Source organism: Leopardus geoffroyi, chromosome C2 (assembly GCF_018350155.1).
Source record: "Leopardus geoffroyi isolate Oge1 chromosome C2, O.geoffroyi_Oge1_pat1.0, whole genome shotgun sequence".
NCBI classification, from domain to species: Eukaryota; Metazoa; Chordata; class Mammalia; order Carnivora; family Felidae; genus Leopardus; species Leopardus geoffroyi.
The window spans coordinates 133,861,182-133,882,847 of record NC_059333.1 but is presented as its reverse complement, the minus strand read 5'-3'; the positions used below and the strand labels follow the sequence as shown (position 1 = coordinate 133,882,847).

The window sequence follows — 21,666 nt, the reverse complement described above, 5'->3', positions numbered from 1 at the left end:
GTACCAAGGGACCACGTCTCTGAGTCTGTTAACAGAGACCGAATATGTCCCTGGGTCTGTAGCCTGGTCCTCTTTTCTCCTGTCTCTTCCCCTCCACCTCTCCGCTCACGTGGATTGGCTTAGTAGTTGAACAAGGGAAGTTTCTTTTCCACTTCAATGCCATTGACAATACACTTGAGGTTCTCCTGCTGACACTGATAAACTGATCACTACTGGAGGGCAGGCACTTTGGGATGCAGTGGAGAGGGCATGTTTTAGAGTCTCTGATAGATCAGGGTTCAAACTTCACCCTGCTTCTTGCTATCCCCGTGCTCTTGAGCAAGTTTCTTAACCTTTCTGTGCCCACAGCAACATGGGGTCATTGTCAGGGTAAAATGTGATAACGTATCTGGAGTGCTTGGGACAGAGCAGACCTTCAGGAAATGTCTTTGTGTCAACAGAAAGAGTCCTTGGGGGGTGTTTTTTCTGTGACTCATTGTCCTATCTTCCTATGGGGCCGGCCTTGGCTCTGTGTCCAGTCACTGTTGATGGGTGAGGAGGGAAAAGAATAAGCTTCATGTTCAAGGTGAGCGAGCATCTGCCAGGCCCAAGGCCATCTTCCCTGGAAGTCTGAGGGGTCTCAGAGCAACTGGTCTTCTCCCTGTTTCCCTCCGGGACCCTGCCCTGCCACTCTCCTGGAACTTCACATCTCTAGTTCCCTTGCTGCCTGTTGCCAGGCTTTTGTTGAAGGCTGTGGCTCTGCTGTCGCGATGCCTCTCAGCATTGGCTTGTGCTCTCTATTCCCAAGACTGGTGCCCTGGGGTTGTCCTGCCTGGATAAGTGTAGCAGCCTTGCAACTGGCTTCCGATGGCAACTCTTGCTCTTGTGGACTGCTTCATAGTGATGATACCACTGTGGAATACTTAATAGTAACAACAACCAGGGCACTACAACCACAGCCAGCTTACATAGCGTTTGCTGGACGCCAGGCACCATTCAAAACCCTTCACGTATACGAACTCATTTACTCCTTCCAACGTTCAGTGAGGTTTGTACTAGGATTTTCCCTATTTTACAGATAAGCACACTGCTAGGGAATAGCACAGCTAGGATTTGAACCTAGGTGCCTAGCTCCAGAAGCTCGAACACTTTGATGAACAGCCAGATTTTTTTTTTTTTTTAATATGTAACCAGGTGGATACCTGTGAGGTTAGAGACACTGTTGTTCTTCTGTTTATTTGGACCTGGAGTAGGCAGGGGACCCAGAGATTGTTAGTGGCCTGCTGCGAAAGGAAACTCCACCTTACTGGCCTGCTGTCAGATGTGGATCAGGCAGGCTGAGTGATGGGAGAGTGGACCGGCCTTTTGCCAGTGTGGAGATGGCTGCATGCCTGCCTTCATGGGTCAGCCACAGGAAGGAGAAGCGAACGTACCCTTTTCTGGCTGTGTCTAATTATGTGGCATTTTCTGTTTTGGTTATAAAGATTTAATCGCTCTGTTGTACTGGGGCACTGGGGCCTCGTATAAGTCATCTTTTATGATTGGTGATAATTGGCCCAGCTTGAATTGGCTTCAGCTAGTTTCAGTTCCTTGCCGGTTTTATTCTGAGATCTGGTTTTAGCCTTATCTTTTTTCCTGAGTAAAGTTTGTTTTGTTTTAGTGTTGTTTTTTTTTTTAAACTCCAAATGCTGGGTTGTCTGTTCAGCCTTTTTCTTTACCCTGTCACTCTACTTGGGCTGACTTATGCATTAAGCATCTAATCTAAAGATGGTAAAGACACGAAAAAACATCTGGGAGGGTTTTAGTGGCTTGGAAGAGAAAACACCATGAAAGAGGGAACCCTGCCCCTCATTCCATCAGTGCTGTTAGGCTCTGAGGCTGGATCTCAGGGTGGGGCACATTCAACAGCCATGAGGTGTAGACAGACGGCATCTAAAGGAGCCCTGCGTATCTACAAGAAACTCTAGACAGAACACACTACATCAAAAATTAACAACAGCGAGGATTTGGAAAATCCTAAAGATAAGTTTCCAAATGAAAAAGATAAAAAGCTTGTCGCCTGAAAGGGAATGAGGTATGAGCCACATAAATTAAGCTGACAGGATTTCTGGAAAGCGAAAAGTGTGCTGAGGCATTGCCAACCGTGGAATATAAATATATCTCACCCTGTTATCGTTCCGGGGTCTGTAGTCTCCGTATTGATGTTTCTGTGCTTTGAGTAAGCACTTCCTGAATGCTCCAGTCTTTGAGTCTAGAGGGCTTGATTTATGAAGAAAAGACGATAATGAATGGAAAAGGTTTCCGAGGAACTCATTTCGGGTTAGTGGGTGTGAGCCAGCTTCTCCCAGCTCCCTGACACGCGGGTGTGGTGGGGTGTGTGCGTGGTGGGGCTTCACGACTGCCTTCCCACGTGGGTTCACTCCCCGCTCAGACTGCCAAGGCTGCTTGCCCTGAACAGCTCTCATCCATTTCTTCCTTCCTTCCTTCCACCGAACTTTGTTTCCTCTCACTTTCATCTCCTGAAGCTTTTGATGTTATGAACTGCAGTTAGATTTTTGAATCCCTAGGTTCCCTTCCATCTCTTTGGGCAAGTCGACTTTGTGCTTTCCTCTGCCTCACCCTTAGGTCTGGGGTAGGCGTGTGCCTGGATATTGAGGAACAGGACGCAGTCTGTGTCGGAGTCCAAGTAGAGAAGGGGGGAGTGGTAGGCAGTGCGATGGCGGGTCGCAGGGCCCGGCCTGGGGGTAGGGCCCGTGGCAGTGTGGCTGTCCCTCGTGGAGCCTTTGAACAGAAGGGGACTGCATTCTGGGTGGCTGAGCCGGTAGGGTGCGTGGCTGCTGTGTAAGTGAGGTGTTACTGACCTTTTACTGTTTGTCCCCCACCAGATTCAAAGATCAAGGTGCTGTAATTTCTTCTTGTCTCCCTTCCTGCCATTTCCGATCATATCCACTTGATTCTTCTTTCCAACATCTTGCTATTCATCCCTCAGTCACTTTCCTCCCGTGGCCCCCTGGCCCAGGCCTGTATTGCAGGAGTAGACTGCAGTAGTGACTCCCTTCTACTGACATTCTCACCCCCTTCTTGTCTTGTGCATCTTACCAGAAAACTCATTCTTCTCCATACCAACAAGGATTGGCCTTGAGGTCTGCCATTTTGTTTCCCCTCCTTTCTTGCTCTCCCCCCTTTAATCAGAGTGGCCTCCCTTTGTCCTCCCTGCCTTTCTCTGTAGCATAATTACTGTGTCTTGACCTGTGTTAGGTAGCTCACTGTCTAGAAATAATTAGATACATGTTGTTTCAGTTATTTTTTGCTGTGTCAAACAATCCCCTGAAGTTGGTGGCTTAATGCCTTATTTCTCATGAGTCTGTCAGTTGGCCAGACTCAGCAGAACAGTTCTTCAGTTCATGTGGTATCACCTAAGTCACTCATGTGGCTGCACCAGCTGGGAGCTTGGCTGGAAGACCCAAGATGGCTCCACTCACTTCTCAGGCACACGGAGGTGGTTGTTGGCTGGGGCATCTTGATGCATCTTTCCCTGGTCTTGCTCTCCCCCTCTATCTCATCTGAGCTGGATCCTAAGAGGGTGAAAGTGGAAGCTGCCATGCTTCCAGGCCCAGGCCTGGAAATGGCACAGCGTCACATCAGCCACATGCTGTTGATCAAGGCAAGTCACAAGGCCAGCCTAGATTCAGTGGGAGGGGAAGTAGACCCTGCCTCTTGATGGGAAGAGTCGCATGTGCATGCAGAGATAGGAGGAGCTGGGGCAGGCAGTTTTGTAAACGAATATGCCAGTAAGTGGGCCCACAATGCCCATGGTTGTAGGAGGAACAGAGGTATGCTTTCATTCATTCACTGTGGGCTTGCTGAATACTTACTGGATCCTGGGAGGATTTATTTTGCAAAGCTGTCCTCCAGAAAAGAAATGTGCCAGAGATGAATCTACCCGCAGGAGGCCACAAAAATCCTTGTTGCCCTGAACCCTTCCCTCCCCTGGGTGACATTTCTCTGCTGAGTAACTGGGCTGAACTTTTTAAAAATCTGGTGATGAATCATTTGTATTTTTAAAAATAAGTTTTTTTGTCTTCAGCTTGTTTTCTATTGGGATGCCTGTATTCTCCTTACCGGTTTTTAAAGCTTTTTTTTTTGTATGTTGAGGATTTTAAACTTCTTACTCTCATAACCTTTAATATTTAAAATACCATTTAAAATAATATATGTTACGGTGGTTAGATTTCATGTATGTCTGTCGTGTTAATTCTTCAACTATATCATACATTCCTTGGGCTCAGAAACTCATTTTTATATTTGATAGTCTCGTGTTTTATAGGTGCTCACAGTAAGCCCTGAACTGCCTTCCTTGTTTGCAGCTGTAAGAAGGGAGTGTGTGTATACACGTATTTACTTCAGCGTAACTGTTGCTTTGTGGGGCTGCAAGCCTTGTGTGGCAATCGGGATATGCTTCTGAAATTCTCAGCTAACAAGATGGAAGAGACTCCTGCTGTAAAAAGTGTTGATTTCTGAGGATGCTTGGTGTTTTACTTAAAAATCAGGTATGAGCTTGAGGTCAGGCTCAGAAGGAAATGAGAGAATGACTGGTTTCCTGGAAATGCCCCCTTTGTGGTTTTATCAATGAGCAGAAAGAATCCTCTGAATTCTTTTACGGGCTCCGTGAAATGACCAATTGGAAAATTTGGAGTAGACAATGCAGGAGATCTCTTCGAGCTTTATAATTCAGTAATTTTTGCAATATTCCTACGTGATATCATCAGTAAATGACTATAGAGATTTTATAGATATTACAACTTTAAAACAAAGTGAAATACTCTGACTTTTTTCATGTGAAATTCTGAAGGAGAAATGTGGTCCTCAAGCAAAAGTTTATTCCTTTGCAGTTGGGGTGGTGGGGTGATTCATTTTGAAGGCGCTCTTTTTATTTTTTTAATATGTATTTATTTGGGTTGGGGGAGAGCACAAGCCAGGGAGGGGCAGAGAGAAGGGGACAGAGGATCCGAAGCGGGCCCTGTGCTGACAGTCTGACAGCAGCAAGCGCAATGTGGGGCTCAAATTCTCGAACCATGAGATCATGACCTGAGCTGAAGTCAGACGCTCAACCGCTCAACCGACTGAGCCACGCAGATGTCCCTTGAAGGCATTCTTCACTGCAGCAGCAGAACATAGAAGGCAGAGTGTGGCTGGAAAATGAGTTTGAGGGGAGACCAGAGGTTGTGGGGGCACATATGCTGTGTCCAGGGCCTTGAGCTCTAAAAGTGGGTCATGGGGACCATTGAAGAATTCAGAGCATCAGTGACATGGAATGATGGACATTTAAATTGTTCACTCACGGAAATGTGAGCTAAATTCTGCTTTTGCCTTTCTGTGTCTGAAAAAATCTTAGCCCTGGGGGAACCAACTGTGGGATCCTCTCAGGGAGGCCGGGGGAACCTTTCCTTCCTCCTGAGTTTGCTTTCCTGTCCTCAGGGGAATTCGTGTTTCTTTTTTAAAGGCATGATTCCCTTACTTTTATAAGTTAGTCTTTCTCCTCTCTCTTACACCTTGCTTTGCCCTCTTCAGCCATAAATCCATTTTCTGTGGAAAAATGGGGCTCCGGAGTTGGCAAGATGGGGATGTGTCCCTGCACAGCCTTCCGCATAAGATGTAATGAAAGGCTGGCTGCCCCAACAGGTCGTGTGTGTGTGTGTGTGTGTGTGTGTGTGTGTGTGTGTGTGTGTTGGTGACCTCGTGATTGTGAAACTTCTAGCATCCATAATTGACATCGGTGGTAAATTGCAACCCTCATCAGATTGTACAATTTTGTGAAAAAGAAGCAAATTGCCATGCATTGTGTTAAGCAGAAGAGGGGAAAAAGAAAGATGGCATTTCAAGTCATTGTTAAGTTTGGAACTGAATTTCTTTTTTTATTGTCTTGTTTAATATAGAGCATGCATGTGTGTGTCTGTCTGTCTGAGTTGCCATCCTTTGTTGGGGACATTTTCCCTCCAGCTCAGGGACTGCCATGATGAAAATGTCTAGCAATCAAATGGATAAAAGTTGAGCATATTCTCCAGGATTCTTTTCATTATTTGGCCTTACATGTTCATTTTCTGAGCAATGGCAGATACCCTCTATGAAATATTAAGGCCTCTTACCTCACAGTGGCATCCTTGAATACTTGCCTTCTAGTATTTATTTGTTTCAGCAGATCTCCAAGGTGACTGCTGAAATCCCCCAAATATTCCAGAGATAAAAGGGCCCTTATATACGGTAGGACTCCTCCTTTTGCCATGCCGGGACTGTCTGGTTCAGACTCCTCTCCCTCTGCTTGTTGTGTTCATCTTAAAAAATGATTATAATAAATCTTGTGATAGGGAGCAAATTAGCAGAAGAGTAGCAAGGTGGCTAGGGTAAACATCAGGGAAACTTTGATGCAGTCTTCTGTCTCAAGTTAACTTGCAGGTCACTGAAAGTGTGCAAGCCTCGCCTTCCTCTATATAAAACAGGGGCTGGCAAATTTTTTCTGTAAAGGGAAAGATAGTAGATATTTTGGGGTTTGGGGGCACTGTGGTCTCACAGCTACTCAACTCTGCCATTGTCATGCAAAAGCAGTTCCAGACAATATGTAAGTGAATGGGTGTGGCTGCGATCCAATAAAAATTCACCAGAACAGGCAAGGGACTGGACTTGGCTTGCAGGCCATAGTTGGCCAACCCTAGTCTAAAAAATTGGAGTATAAATACTTCCCTGTTTTTCTTCCCCTTGGGTTTATAAGGGGGAAATTAAATACTGTAGTGAAAGCACTGAAAAACACAAAGGAGAGATTTCTGCTTCTAGGTAAGATTGAGTAGTTTGAAGCATCCTGGTGATCCCAAGAAGAACAAGAAAAGCAAAGCCATGTAAAATATGTGCGCACGTGTGCGCACACACACACACACACACACACACACACACACGACATACACACAACGTTCTGTTTAAAAGCACCTGAGAGGCATTGAAACAATGAGGACTGGGTGGGGAGTGCTGAGATGTCAGGAAGGGGAGATGAGGAGGAGATGAGCAGACAGACCTGTAGCTACTGTATCCCTGGGGGCATTTCTGGTGCCAAGTGCTGGCAAGGGACTGGAAATCCAGGCTTTGCCTGGCTGGAGCATTGCTGCTCTGGGAAAGGAAAACTGGCAGAGCTTTTGCTGGTCTCCTCAGATGGGACTGGAGAGACAAAATTGGGAAGTCAGCTAAGTTTTCCCCTCAAGATGGTTGCTGAATTCTGAAGCTGCATGAACTAGGAGGTTGGAAGGCTAATCTGAAAGTCTCTAGGGGCACCTGGATGGCTCAGTCAGTTGAGCCTCTGACTCTTGATTTTGGCTCAAGTCATGATCTCAGGGTCATATGATTGAGCCCTATGTTGGGCTCTGCACTGAGTGTGGAGCCTGCCTGACATTCTTTCTCTCGCTCTCTGCCCCTCCCCTGCTCGTGTGTGTGCTCTCTCTCTCTCAGATAAAATAGGGGCACCTGGGTGGTTCAGTCGGTTAAGTGTCCCACTCTTGATTTCCTCTCTCTCTCCTCTCTCCTCCCTGCCCCTCCCCCATGCACTCTCTCTCTCTTTTTCTCAAAATAAAGTTTAAAAAAAGTATTTAAATAACATAAAATAAAATAGTATGAAAAGAAAGCCTCTGAATGGCAGAAGGGACGTTGAGCAGTCATGGTGCTAAGAAGATAAAGAAAAGCATTCAAAACCTCCTTTGGGAAGTTGGGAGAGTGAACATACCAGGCTCTCAGTTGAAAGCCTTGGTGGGCCACGTCCTGGGAACAGGAGCAAACCGGGGAAAGTTTGGTCCCGTCCCCGTCCCTCATTGGCTCAGGTGTTCAACCTCATCCTCCACCCCAGCTCCATCTGCCAACAGAAGAGAGAGCCGTCTCCTGAGGAGGGCAACTTCATCAGAAGTCTCTTCAGTTGTTTTATAGTTTTAGTGGTGTCTAGTATCATTAAAAAAGTATTGGGAATGCCAATTTTTGGGGAATGCCACCCAGAAAAACAAGAGAGAAACAGAAAATATAAACAGACTCACAGGCGATCCAGAATTTGCCAGTTAGATTTAGCAAAAACAATTTTAATAACTGTGATTCATATGTTCGAGAAAATTTTTGAATGGGGAAAATAGGTGAAAAGATGGAAAATTTCAACAGAGAATTGGAATCTACAAAGACTCAAGTGGGCATTCTACTAGTGGGAAAATACCTGAAATAAGAACTCAGTGGAAAGAGCCTACATAGAAGAGGACAAAGAAGAGCGAATGGAAGGAGGTTAATGGGAATTTTCCAAACTGAAGCACAGAGAAGGAAAAGTGGAACATACAAAATAGAACATAAGGGAAGTAGGAGACCATGAAAGGTCTACTATACGTATAATTGGATTCTCAGAAGGCGACAGGGAGAGGATGGGACAGAAGCAATATTTGAAAAGAAGATGGCTAAGAATTTTCCCCAAACTTATGAGAGCTAGCTACCCACAGATTCAAGAAGATGTGAAAATACAAAGAAAAAAACATAAGGTGCTGAATGGCTAAGGATGTCATTTAAAAACAGATGATTTAGGGGTGCCCGGGTGGCTCAGTCGGTTAAGTGTCTGACTCTTGATCTCGGTTCAGGTCATGATCTCACGGTTCAAGAGTTGAGTTGAGCTCCGTGTCAGGCTGTGCTGATGCTGCCAAGCCTGCTTGGGATTCTGTCTCCTTCTCTCTGCTCCTCCCCTGGTCGCTCTCTCTCTCTCTCTCTCTCTCTCTAAATAAATAAATAAATACCAAAAACTAAGTATTCACTGACATTTTATTTTTTATAAGAAAAAATTTTTTAACGTTTATTTATTTTTGAGAAGAGAGAGAGCATGAGTGGGGGAGGAGAAAGAAAGGGAGACAAAGAATCTGAAACAGGCTCCAGGCTCTGAGCTGTCAGCACAGAGCCCGATGTGGGGCTCAAACTCACAGACCACAAGATTATGACCTGAGCCGAAGTCGGACGCTTAACCGACTGAGTCACACAGGCACCCCTCAATCCACTGACATTTTGGATTACTATTACTGGTGGATGAGACCCATTTACAGGATGAACCTCCAGCCTCAGGCTTAATGCGTTTGTTTCCCTAAACCCTGTCCTCCAACCAGACCTGTTTATTTTTTATCTCCCGCGTTTTCCTGCTTCTCTGTTTTTGTCAAGCACAACCCCTAACACCAGCCCTTAGCCATTTCCCACTTCTGGGCACCCTTACCTAGTCATGGTCATTGTTAACATTATCAAGACACAGTTTTAAGGTCAGACAAGAGCCATATCCGTTTGGGTGGGATATTAGTTACTAGGGCTGCTGTAACAAACGCCCCTGAACATGGTAACTTAAAGCAGCAGAAATGTATTCTCTCACAGTTCCAGAGGCCAGGAGTCTGAAATCAAGGGGACGGGGCCACACTCCCTCTGGAGTCTCTAGGGGGAGATCTGTGTCTTCCCTCTTCAGTTTCTGGCAGTTATCAGCATTCCTTGGTTTGGAACTGCACCTCCCTGTGCTGTCTTCACATTGCTTCTGCTCTGTGTGTCTGTGCTATGTTCTGTGTGTCTGTCTACAAACTCCCTCTGCGTCTCTCTCATAAAGACATATGTGATTGCATTTAGGGTCCACTTAGATAAACTCCTTTTCTCAGGATCTTAACTTAATCACATCTCACCATATAAGGTACTATACGCAGGTCCTGGGGATTAGAAGGGGGACATATCTTTTTGAGCTCATTAAACACAGTGATATTCTAGCAATAATAATATTAAGTGCTTAAAAATGATAGTGTATGCCAAGAACTTGCAAAGTACATTTCATGCATTATCTCATTTAGTTTTATACCAAGTATATAAGGTAGGAGCCATCATTACTACCTTTGTACAGATGAAAACTCTCAGGCTCAGAGAAATGAATACTTACCAAGGTCACCTGGCAGCTATGAATTGGGAGAGCCAAAATTTGAACCCAACCATTTGGGCTTTGGAGCTCCTTCACGTAACTGCTCTGAGTCAGTAGCTGGGTTTTCGGTTAGACTGCTTCCAGTAAATGGCTTTTAGACTGGGTACTTTCTAGCTTTAAAATCGTATGGTCCTCTGAGATTTTGTCAGAAAAAAACAAAAACACTTCAAACCTGTGTTATTTAGAGTATAACAAATTTTAATGTGGCAGACAATGGAGAGAATTTGCTTATTATGCTCACAGAAGAAGAAGCCGATGTGAATTTGCTGTTGTGCATTTTGATATTTGCTGATGGTGGAGGTGTTCTGGAAGGAAAAATTATTCTGGACTCCCAGGCCAAGTCTATACCATCTGAGTGAATTGAGGTAATTGCTCAGATTATTTAGAGCCTGCCTGCCAGATAATTGAGGTAAATGGGGTTATTAATTTGAAGTAGCTAGGTAATTGGGTCTGCCTCCCTTCTATAATGTAAACATGGTCACATTGTGTAATTCTATAATTGGTTGAAAGCGTTCTCTCTATTCTTTCTCTTGAAGCACCTGCTATTGTCTGCAGCCTGGCCATTGGGTTACAGTGTATTAGATTATTACAGACAAACCCCAGTACGTAGCTTGGGTTGCCTGGTGAAAAATGCATACATATATGTGTGTGTATTTATTTCTGTGTGTGTATGTGTATATATTTTTAATTAAAAATGGGAAGATAGGGAGTATTTTAAGGTTTGTTTATTTGTGATAATTCATGCGAGAGTTTTACAGAAATGTGTGTGTCAAAGGTATCGCCTTAGAGTCTATTCGAGGAGATGGTCTCTCCTTATTATAAGAGGTTTTTTTTCATTGAACCTTACTGTAATGTCTATATTGAAATCACCCGAGTAAGTTATCATGGCAGAGCCTAATCCTCATCAAAAATGGTCAAAGGAAAACTTGGTTCAGTTCATCAGCTTCTGCCTAAACGTTGCCTAATGGGATCTGTGTTGTGGTTTTGCCATTGGATCAGAGACATTTGACTCGATCCAACGTATGCTTGCACTGGCCTGTGTTGTCGCTGTACCGGGCTGCCTGAAAGGCCTCCATGGGCCTTTTCAGATCCCTTTCCAAATGACTGACTAGTGTGTTCTTAGACTTCTCCAATTTATACTGGGGCCAAGCCTGCTTTGTCTGGCATTTTGTCTGAGAAGTCTGGCTATTCTAGAGTAGGGGCTGCCTTACAAAGGATAAGACATTCTGGGGTGAGTGGGTGGGAGGGAGTGGACCAGGGTCACAGCTGCAGAGGCCACATGTCTCAGATGTTCTGAAACCTCCTGATTTTAAATATTCTTTCTGGCTTTAGACTGTACCTCCTGCATTTTGGCTTGGAAAAGGAGGCTTAAGAGATGGTCTGCTCATACGTCTTTCACATTTGTTATTTGTGTAACAGGCCTTTGATATGATACTTTCACCGAAGCCAAAAAAGGAGAAAACTGGGAAGAAAATTTCAGTTAAAAAAAATGTAATCCCCACCCAACCTCTGATTGAAATGTGAGGTTTTGATCTTGGCCAGTGGTGTTGGTGGTTGACATCACTGATCCGATTATTCTATTTCCTGCCTCACGTCGCTTGCCCAGATGTGATCCAGAGAGGATGAGGGCTGTTCAGACAAAAGTGGGCTCAGCAAATTCCGATGAAGTGTCCACCTGTGCCTCCTGAAGTCTTGCCTCTGGGCTGTGAGTTGATTTATAAACTTAATGGGCCTTGGGGGAAGAAAAAATGAAGAGAAGAGGAATTTGTTCCTCAAATGAAAACCAAATATGGTTAAAAAAAAAAAAAAAAGCTGCATGCAACTTATCCTCCCAGCCTCCAGTAAATGTACGGATATCAAAACAACACTCATTAGATAAAAATCACATTGGAAAAAGAGAAATCGAGACAATTTTGGTGTTTTGCAGGGCCAGAAGAATCCACATAATTTTCTTTCTCCGCAACGTACGTATTACATACTGCATTATCTGGTTGTGTATAATATTTCATGTGTGATACCCGGATCATCTCTAAAACTAATAAACATTCAGACCAAAGCCATGTCCACATACAGTATTGAAATGAACCAATCATTTGGAAAGTTCACATTCTCAAAAATATCTTGGCTTTGGTTATCTGAGAAGAAAAGAATCACACTGAATTTGTTTCTTTGTTTGACAAACAACTAAAAGTTGCAGTAACAAAAAAAAAAAGTTAAACCTCTTTCAAAACCTATTAGCTATAAATCTTAGAGCTTACTTTTCTCCAGCATTTAAACAAACAATGGCCAACATTCCCATAGTAATGTGCTCACTCTTCGTCCTTTGTCTAACAAAGTCATTATAGAGATAATGGATAGCTACTCAGGCAAGGGAATTCTGGGCATGGACTAGAGTTTTTAAGAAAATTTTTAGGAGAATTCTGAGTATAGATTTAAGTTTGATTTTTAATTTTCACTCTTTTGACATATGGGAAAATGAAATCAGTCTTTCATAAGAATAAGGCTCTTCCTGTAAGAGTTTAGATGGCTGAAATACTTTGTGAACATTTCTTAGACTTTTCTGGTTCGTGAAGACTTACTTCATTTGGTAGAAGTCCTGGTTGGTAACTTTAGAGAATTTATGAAACTGAGCATTATATTTTCAGTGTTTCATCAGATTTTTGTATTTCCAATGTGCTTAAAAAAAAAGTGAACAAACTCACTATACCTTTGTATAAAATAAGAGTAACTCTGGCCTTAGACACTCTCCAAAGGAAACTAAAGTTTATGGAAATTAGCCGTGGTTTTGAGAATTATTTTGGCGTCTTTGTGCTTTTAGTTTGTTTTGTATGCATCTGAGTTTTTAGTTACTGGAATCTGACATCTAAATAAGAGGCTGTTACTATGATATGTAAATAGAATGTATGGGTCGAAATGCTTGTCATTATGGATGTTGAAAGGACAATTTACGATTTACAAAGACGGAAAAGCTCAATAAAGATCTGTATTGAAGAGCTGGTGCAATAGGAAAGCTGATAGATGGGCTTCTTGTGGATGAACAGAATCAATGACAAGCGAAAGGAAAAATTCACTTCACTGGTAGGGAAAATGATTTCCAAATGTCAGCAAGGACAGTACTTTCTTCCTTTCCTGTGCCCTAGCCTGGGCTAAGGACCTGAGGCCCCGGCACCCTAACATGACTGGACTTTAATAATTCAGCAGGATGCTGTATTAATTAATACAGTAGAATGCATGCTGCATCGATCTATTTCCATGCCTCCTGCCTCCACTAGACCGTGTAAGCCCCTATTGGCCAGGCATCTTGTCTTGCTGCTTTTTTTCCCTTCCTGGCACCTAGTACAAGCCTGGTACATGGTAGGCGCTCAAAAAATGTCCAATGAATTAAGTTTTAATGATAAAAAACTTCTTTTTGTAAGAATTACTTATGTATTCATCTTATTCTGCACATTTCATCCCACCATGAAATTAGTAGTTTAATTTTTGTTTCAGGCAGCGTTTACCATTTTCAATCAGAAGGACTGAAACAAAAAAGTAAAATCTTATTTTAAATTCACAGAATTAAAAAAATTTTTTTTTCAACGTTTATTTATTTTTGGGACAGAGAGAGACAGAGCATGAACGGGGGAGGGGCAGAGAGAGAGGGAGACACAGAGTCGGAAACAGGCTCCAGGCTCTGAGCCATCAGCCCAGAGCCCGACGCGGGGCTCGAACTCACGGACCGCGAGATCGTGACCTGGCTGAAGTCGGACGCTTAACCGACTGCGCCACCCAGATGCCCCTTAAATTCACAGAATTAAATAATGGGTGACATTTTTATTTTTCTGGGCTTTTTTTTTTTGTAAGTTTATAAAGCTTCTACTTCTGAACTTTGAGCTTAAAACTGCCCTGAGACTTCTGAGGCACCTTGTGTATTATAAAAGAAGGTATAATAATAACTGGTATTTATTGGGCATTTACTCTGTCTTAGGCACCTAACTCTTTTGGTTTCTATAAAGATTCTACCAGGCAAATACAGTTATTGTCCCCCCCTTTTTAAAAAAAAATTGTTTATTGATTTTTACGTTTATTTTGTTTTGAGAGAGAGAGGGAGGAGGGAGAGAACAGGTGGAGAGGGGCAGAGAGACGGGGGAGACAGAGAGTCCAAAGCAGGCTTCAGGCTCTGAGCTGTCAGCACAGAGCCCAGCCTGGGGCTTGAACCCACAAACTCTGAGATCATGACCTGACTGACTGAGCCACCCAGGCGCCCCTGTTGTCCTTTTTTATGCTTGGGGAAACAGAGGCACAAAGAGATTTAAATGACTCACCCGATGTCTTTCAGGAAGTGGCCAAAGCCAGGGTTTGAGTCCAGGGAGTCTCCCTCCACATCTGCTTTCCTAACCACTAAGCTACACTGCCCCTGGGAGGGAGTGGCTGACCTGCACGCAGTGTTTGTTGAACGGACTGAGTTGAACCAGACAGGCCCGTCCCTTGGTGGAGACATGGCAGAACCCTGGGTAGAAGCAGTAAGTCATGTGTACTAGTAGAGACCATAAAACAAATGTGGTGAACTGTAAAAGATTAAAGAGCTAGTTTTCCTGTCATTCTCCCAGAAAGTTTCACACGTACTTGTCGAAGTTCTTATAGAGCTGGCATCTGCCAATTTGTAAACTTTTTATTGACTCATAATACACATAGAGTGTTTTGTTTTTATGAGGGAAGTGGTGCTTGAAACAGTCGACATCTCTGTGTCAGCCAGACATGACTCTGGCAGTTCTCAGAGTGTGGTCTGCGGACCCCGGGGAGCTCCTAAGGGCAAAACTCTTTTCAAACTAATATTAAGATTTTTTTTTTTTTTTGCTTTTTTTCAGTCTTACTCTCTCACAAGCGCACAATGGAGTTTTCCAGAGGCTACATGATGTATGATGTATCACTAATTATGTGTGCTTGGATATACTGGTTTTAAAAATGTCTTAGTTTGGGAGCGCCTGGGGTAGCTCATTCGGCTAAGCCTCCAACTTCGGCTCAGGTCATGATTTCGCGGTCCATGAGTTCGAGCCCCGCGTCGGGCTCTGTGCTGACAGCTCAGAGCCTGGAGCCTGCTTCAGATTCTCTGTTTCCCTCTCTCTCTGCCCCTTCTCTGCTCATTCATTCTCTCTCTTTCTCTCTCTCTCAAAAAATAAACATTAAGAAAATAAAATAAAAATGTCTTAGTTTTAAGTTTTCCAATAAAATAAACTTCAATAGATATAACCCACGTAAACAAACCTCTTAGGGAGTCCTCAAGAATTTCTTCCATGAAAAGCCATTCTGAGACCCTTTTTCTGAGTTTGTTCAATAGATGGTGTTTACTGTTGTTTTTTTTTTTAAATAATAACTGTATTCCAAATACACCTGAGTTTGTAATCCCTTTCCAACGTGCAAGAAGTTGGGTAAGATGAAATTTGCCTTAGAAAGACAAACCATTCTTCTCTTTGAGCTACCTCGCATCTTTTAGGGTGCTCCCAAAGCCCTGAGCAACTTCTTTCTGAAAGAAAAGGTATTGTTTCTACCTTGGTTCTCCAGAGATTGGGTCTTCATTCCGACTTGCTGAGCATCATTTGAGAAAGAACAGCCCCAGCTACTGTACTTGTTAATAAGGCAGCCCGCTGAGTGCCAGAATCCATTTTTTCTGTGTGATCAAAACTAAGCTGCATTTCTCCTTCCTGTCATTTCACCCACTCTGCTTCGGGGTTTGAAGAATTAGCTGTTCAAAGATTAAGTGCCCTTAATCAGTTCGTCTTCCATTACAATGTAAAGTTTCTCTTGTGTTCAGCAGAGAACTTGATTTTCATTTGATATCTGCGATCACAGAATGGTAAGTGGATTCCCAGGAAATTTCATGAAGAGCAATGATAATGCAGAGATGGGGTGGAGGTAGTGGGGGATGTTGAGCTAATTGATTAGTTTAGAATCTTCTAATTTCCATGAGGAACGGAGGAGCCCAATTTGTATTTCTCCTCCTTGGCATGTTATTCTCACAGATTGTCTGATGTTTCATTATCATCTTGACAGAACAGCTGATGTATAATTCTGTTGAGTAGTATATCCGTTGTGTTTTTGCCATGTGCATTTATTACTTCATGATTAGATTATTTTGTCTCTATTAGTTGATTATCTGAGAGCTGGAGGAGTGAGCTCAGAGGAGTGTACATCTCTGGGTCCTGAATTTTCAGTGCCTCCTGGCCCTTTGAACACAGCGGATACCTCCTTCCCTGATGATAATATACTGGGCTTTGGGGACCATAAATGACTGGTGTTAATGTCTTCTGCTAATAAAACTTTTGTTGCAGAATGTTCTCTTATTCAGAATTTCCCTAATCCTTACATACGGCCAGCTTCATTGCTCTCTGTCTGTCAACACTGGTTCTTCGTCTGGTCCCAGGGTTAATTTGCACGCTTGTCATCCTGGGGTTTTTGTTCCCCTGCTCCCAACCTGTTTATGGAGCCTCTTCTCAGTGGATTTGAGAACTGCAGGCTAGGAGTGTGATGTGAGGATTTTAACATACACACGCAAAGCTCAGGCGGACAAATTGCGTTCATTCGCCAAATAAGCCTCTTTGGTGTCCCCCAGCCCCTAAAAATAACATCCGTCCTCCGAGTGGTAGTTAAAGAGAATCACCACAGAGCAAGCTTTTCTCACAAACGCACACCACCTAAGCAAACTGGGATGGTTCCGTGCGGCTGTTTCTGCAGCTGTTCGCTAATCCCCGGTGCCCAAGTACGTGCGCGGGAAGGCTTGATGGCCTGGAGGCTCCCGTCACGGCGCGCAGACAAAGTCTGGGGCTAGAGTGGGAGGCTTTGCTGGCTGCCAGTCTTCTTCATCTTCAGAGGAGCCAGGGATCCTGATGGGAACTACAAGGTGTAGAGGAAGAGACGGTTTTGCGGTCTTGTCCTTCCCAGTAACTGTGTAGTTACTCTGTCCTTTTTTTTTTTTAATCATTTATTCATTTGCGAAGTAGTTATTGAATTCTGATAATTAGCCAGGCAAAGAGGAGGCCAGTTGTGAGGAGAACAAAACGAGCAAGACAAAGTCCCTGCCTGCCCAGGAGAGACACACCAGTAAACTGTTACATTAACGAGAGTGCTAGATGGTGCCTTCAGATATGGAGGGAGGCCTTCGGCAGGCCTCTTCTAGAAAGCGTTGTGGAGGATGAGTAGGGACTTTTCTTTTTTTTTTTTTTTTTAATGTTTATTTATTTATTTTTGAGAGAGAGAGAGAAAGTGAGAGAAAGAGAGACAAAGAATCCCAAGCAGGCTCCACGATGAGCCCAATGTGGGGTTCAGTCTCACAACCCTGAGATCATGACCTGAACCAAAATCGAGAGTCAGGTGCTTAACTGACTGAGCCACCAGGCTCCCCATGAGTAGAGATTTTCTAAGCAGACAGGGAAGGAGCAGGAGGGGAAGAAGGAGAGGTCAGGACCCGATATTCCTCCGTTCGTGCCGCCATGCAGGCATTACTAATCAGTTGGGAACTATCTCATGGTGAGCTCACCCTCAGCCTAACAGTCTTTTTCAGAACATGGCTCCCAACAGCCTCTCTCACAATCCACCTCTAACTTGAATGAGCAAAAGAAGTAAATGGCCCTGGTTGTTCCCCTGCAGATCTGATTTTGTAGATCTGGGACATAGCCAGGGGATATCCATTTTAAGCAGACCTGCTCTACCCTACCCCCAGGCGGCCCTGATACAGATGTGCTCAGCAATAGTATTGAGAAATCGTTTTCTGGCAGTTGATCTCTTGATTACACGAGTACATTCCAGCAATATTATTTTCATTCATATCAGAAGCAAATTGAAATTCTAGGCTCAGATAATTATAGACAGTCTTTCCACCTACAAAGCATGTCATGTTGGATTTTCAAAAATTGTGTAGGAATCAGGACAATTCTTTGCGGGGCTGCTCTGTGCCTTGTAGGTGTCTTGCTTGCCCGGCCTTCACCGGCGGCGGTAGTGACCTCCCAGTCACGGTAGTAACTAATAGTGCCCCCTTTGAATTTCCAAAATGTTTCCTGAGGCAATACCATCCCCTGTGAGAACCACAGAGCCAGATGATGGGCCCTGGGTTTTTGGAAGGGGGAAGGTGTGCAAGCCTTGTGTTTTAGCCAGACCACTGGGCTGTTGGTGTAGTCAGTGTGTAGCTGAGAGGCAGGCCATAGTAATCAGGAAGCCATAGGAGGCTGAGAAGGTGGCCATGGAAAGGAAGGAGGCTTAGAAAGGAGAGTCCCAAGGAAGAGACTTGACAAGATGCAGGAGCCAGTTGGATGTAGAGAAGAATGAGGGAGAGGGAGGTATCTGTTGTTGCCCAAGGTTTGAGTTTGGCCGCTCTTGGATGTGATGCTATGGGCCATGACGAAATGCAGGAGGCAGGGCAAGTGTTGGAAAGGTGGCAGGCTTTTGTTCCAAACATGTTGAGTTCCAATTGCCTGTGGGATTTGCAGATGGAGATTTTTATGAACCAGCTGCAGATGTGGGTCTGGAGCTCAGGAGATAGAGACTTAGGAGAGTTGGGCACATGGAATTATCTGGAAGGAAATGGTGGTGGGGTCATGGAATGGATGAGATGTTGTTCAGGCTTGTAATTCCTCCTGGGCTAGTTAGGAGAGGGGGTCACAGAGGTTACACAGTGCTGGCCCCGCTGATGTTGGAGACTGTGTGCCTCTGTATTGTGATTCTCTCCAGCAGTACCCAAATAGTGTGGGTCCAGCAGGGGAGAAGCTTCAGTTCCCCATCTCATAAAATGAGTGTCCCTTCTAGCTCTAAATTCCCAACAGTATGGTTTCTGAATTGTCAAGAAACAATATATTAGGTATGCCTGGGTGGCTCAGTCAGTTGGGCGTCCAACTTCGACTCAGGTCATGATCTCACAGTTCATGAATTTGAGCCCCACATCGGGCTCTGTGCTCACAGCTTGGAGCCTGGAGCCTGCTTCGGATTCTGTGTCTCCCTCTCTCTCTCTCTCTCTCTCTCAAAAATAAATAAGCATTAAAAAAAAAAAAAGGAAGCGATATATTAGGCATGAACATAACCTAAATTTGATCTAAATTTGAATAGAATGGGGGGAAAAGTAAGATATCTCAGTAGCCTCAGAGGAAGGGGGTCCTGGATATTTAGTTCATTCTCTTATGGGGCTCTTGGCCCTGCCCAGACAAATATTGTGTTCCTGGACCTCAGCACACATGTACAACCACCTCACCAGGACTGTTCTAGAGGCCTGCCATCATAGTTGGAAACCTAGTTCAGAGCATCTGCTTATCTTAGGAGTCACTGATACCATTTTTAATTATAGAAGTTTTCTCTTTTTTTCTTACCATTTTTTTCTTTTAAAAAAATTTTTTTGAAGGGGTTTTCAATGTAAAGATCAATGTAAATGTAAAGTGCACTCCTTTCTAAATATGCCATGGAACCCAAAGGCCTTAAAAATTTGGGAAGTGTTGACAAACATACAGCTTTACAACTTTAATGGACAGTAGTCCTCCTTATCCATGGTTTGCTCAAAGTCACCTGCAATCCAGAAGCAGATGATCCTTCTTCTGATGTATCGTTAGAAGGTCAGTGGCAGCCTAACATTACATCGCAGTGCCTGTGCCATGCATCTCACCCCATCTCATCATGAAGCCACTTTATCGTCTCCCATCATCACAGGAAGGAGAAGGGCAGATACAGTATGATAAGATATTTTGAGAGAGAGACCACATGCATATAACTTTTACTATAGTAGATTGTTATAATTGTTCTATTTTATTATTAGGTATTGTTGTGACTCTCTTATTGTGCTGAATTTATAAATTAAACTTCATCATAGGTATGTATGTACAGGAAAAACATAGTATAGCTAGGGTTTGGTACTCTCCATGGTTTCACACATCCACTGGGGGTTTTGGAAAGTATCCCCCGCAGATAAGGGGCCACTACTGCAGTGAAAGAAAAACAAAATCGCAATGCACGTAACAGACTAAGGACTCATACCCATCTAATAGAAAATTGTATACAGATCAGTAAGAAAAAAGATAAGCTGCGTTATGGAAAAATGGGCAAATGGGATCTCGGCTGAAGAGTAAGAAATAAATAATTACATTTGTACGTATCATGTATAAAAATATTCTCACCTTATTACTAATTATAGAAACTTAGAATAAAGCAACAGTGTCATTTTTCACCAACCAGATTGGTACTCTGGGGAAATAGGCATGGTCTCACTCCATGGATTGGTAAGACAGTTGTAGGGCAGTCAGGCAATTCCTATCAAATCTTGTGCCTGTGAGATGTGCGAACATGGGATTCTAGAAAAGCATTAAAAATGATTACCATTAGGAGAACAGAGGTGAACGAGGAAGCTTTGTTATGGCGGCACCCCACGCCCCCCCCCCCCCAACTAGGGGAAATGCACACCAGGTATTGTAGAGGTCTGCCACGACACCGTTTTAATCTGGCTTTGACTTTTGTCCTCTGTCCCCCACCTCTGCACTGTGGGCAGGAAGTCCAGTGATGTGGAGAAGGCTGATAACAAGTTATTTGCATTTGTCCAACTGAAATACATTGGCCCCCACTTTATCAGTGTCTTTGAATATCACTATTAACATTTAAATTTGAAAATTGGATTTGCTTTTAAACATTTGCTTTGTTTATTTTCTCGTGTCATACCCTGAAATTAAGCGAGTCTGATTTACGATGGTTATTTATAATCACTGCGTAGCTATCTTTATTTCTCTGGTTTTCCCATTATAGACTTCTGTGGCAGTAAACATGCTGTACACACTCATGGCTGTATTTTTTTTTCCAATCAAGAAAATACACTATGAAATTTATGGAAGAAATAAACATTACATTTTGAAGAAAGGCTTCGTTTACCTACGTGTAATCAGCTTTTCAAGGAAAACACTGATCCAAGGAGTTGACTGATCTTAGGAAGGACTGCCAGGGAGGCACACAGTTGTACAGAAACAGAGAGCGTGTTTTGGTTTTGAGGAGTTATTTTGTTCTGATCCTCCCGCACTCATTATAGTTTTGTGGCATGGTCAAAGAGCACTGGATTGAGAGTCCAGGGGTCTTTTATAGTCCTGATTCTGCCGCTAACTATATGCCTGTAGACAATTGTTTAATTCCTGTGGACATCACTTTACAATCGATGAAAATGAATGGACTAGTTTAGGTAATTAGGAAGACTTCATAGTTACGGGCATAGGTTCTGAATGATTGGATTTGTGTCTTGGGTTCACCACTTACTGGCTGGGCAACGTCGGGAAAGTACTCAACCTCTCTGATCGAGAGTTTTCCCCATCCTTGAAAAGGAGCTTATAGAGAGGGGGTTCGAGGATTAAATGAGGAAGTGTGTAACACGCATAAAACAATGTCTTATGTAGAGCTTATGTTCAGGGGAAGTGAACTGTCGCTATCATCATTAGTACTTCTGTAATACTTCTCTTATCTCGTCTTTAAGGGCTCTTTCAGTTGTAAAACCCTCTGAAACCATGACTCTCAGAAAAGCAATTCAAAGGCAGTATTTGAAGTCTAGAACACTAAATAGGAAGAGGATGACAGTGGGGGAAGAACAGGCAGATAAGCTGTCAGGTGGCCGCTGACCCCCCACAGCCTGCTTCCAGTTACATTTCTCACTTTCCATTTCCAGCTCTCACCCAACCCTCCCTGAGGCCGCCACCCGCGTGTGATCGGGG

The 21,666-nt window shown here is 43.6% G+C and overlaps 1 protein-coding gene across 5 annotated transcripts in view; it reads left to right on the top strand.

Annotated features, from left to right (window-relative positions):
- Positions 1-21,666, top strand: part of RFTN1 (raftlin, lipid raft linker 1) — a 207,719-nt gene that overhangs the window by 44,095 nt on the left and 141,958 nt on the right. The window contains exon 1 of one of the 5 annotated variants that reach the window (XM_045503716.1): positions 11,515-11,678. The exons of the other annotated variants lie outside the window; for them this stretch is intronic. Within the exon in view, the coding sequence (XP_045359672.1) occupies positions 11,636-11,678 (43 nt within the window). The 5' untranslated portion in view covers positions 11,515-11,635. Of the gene's footprint in view, positions 1-11,514; positions 11,679-21,666 lie in introns of those variants that run through there. 5 annotated transcript variants of the gene reach the window in all.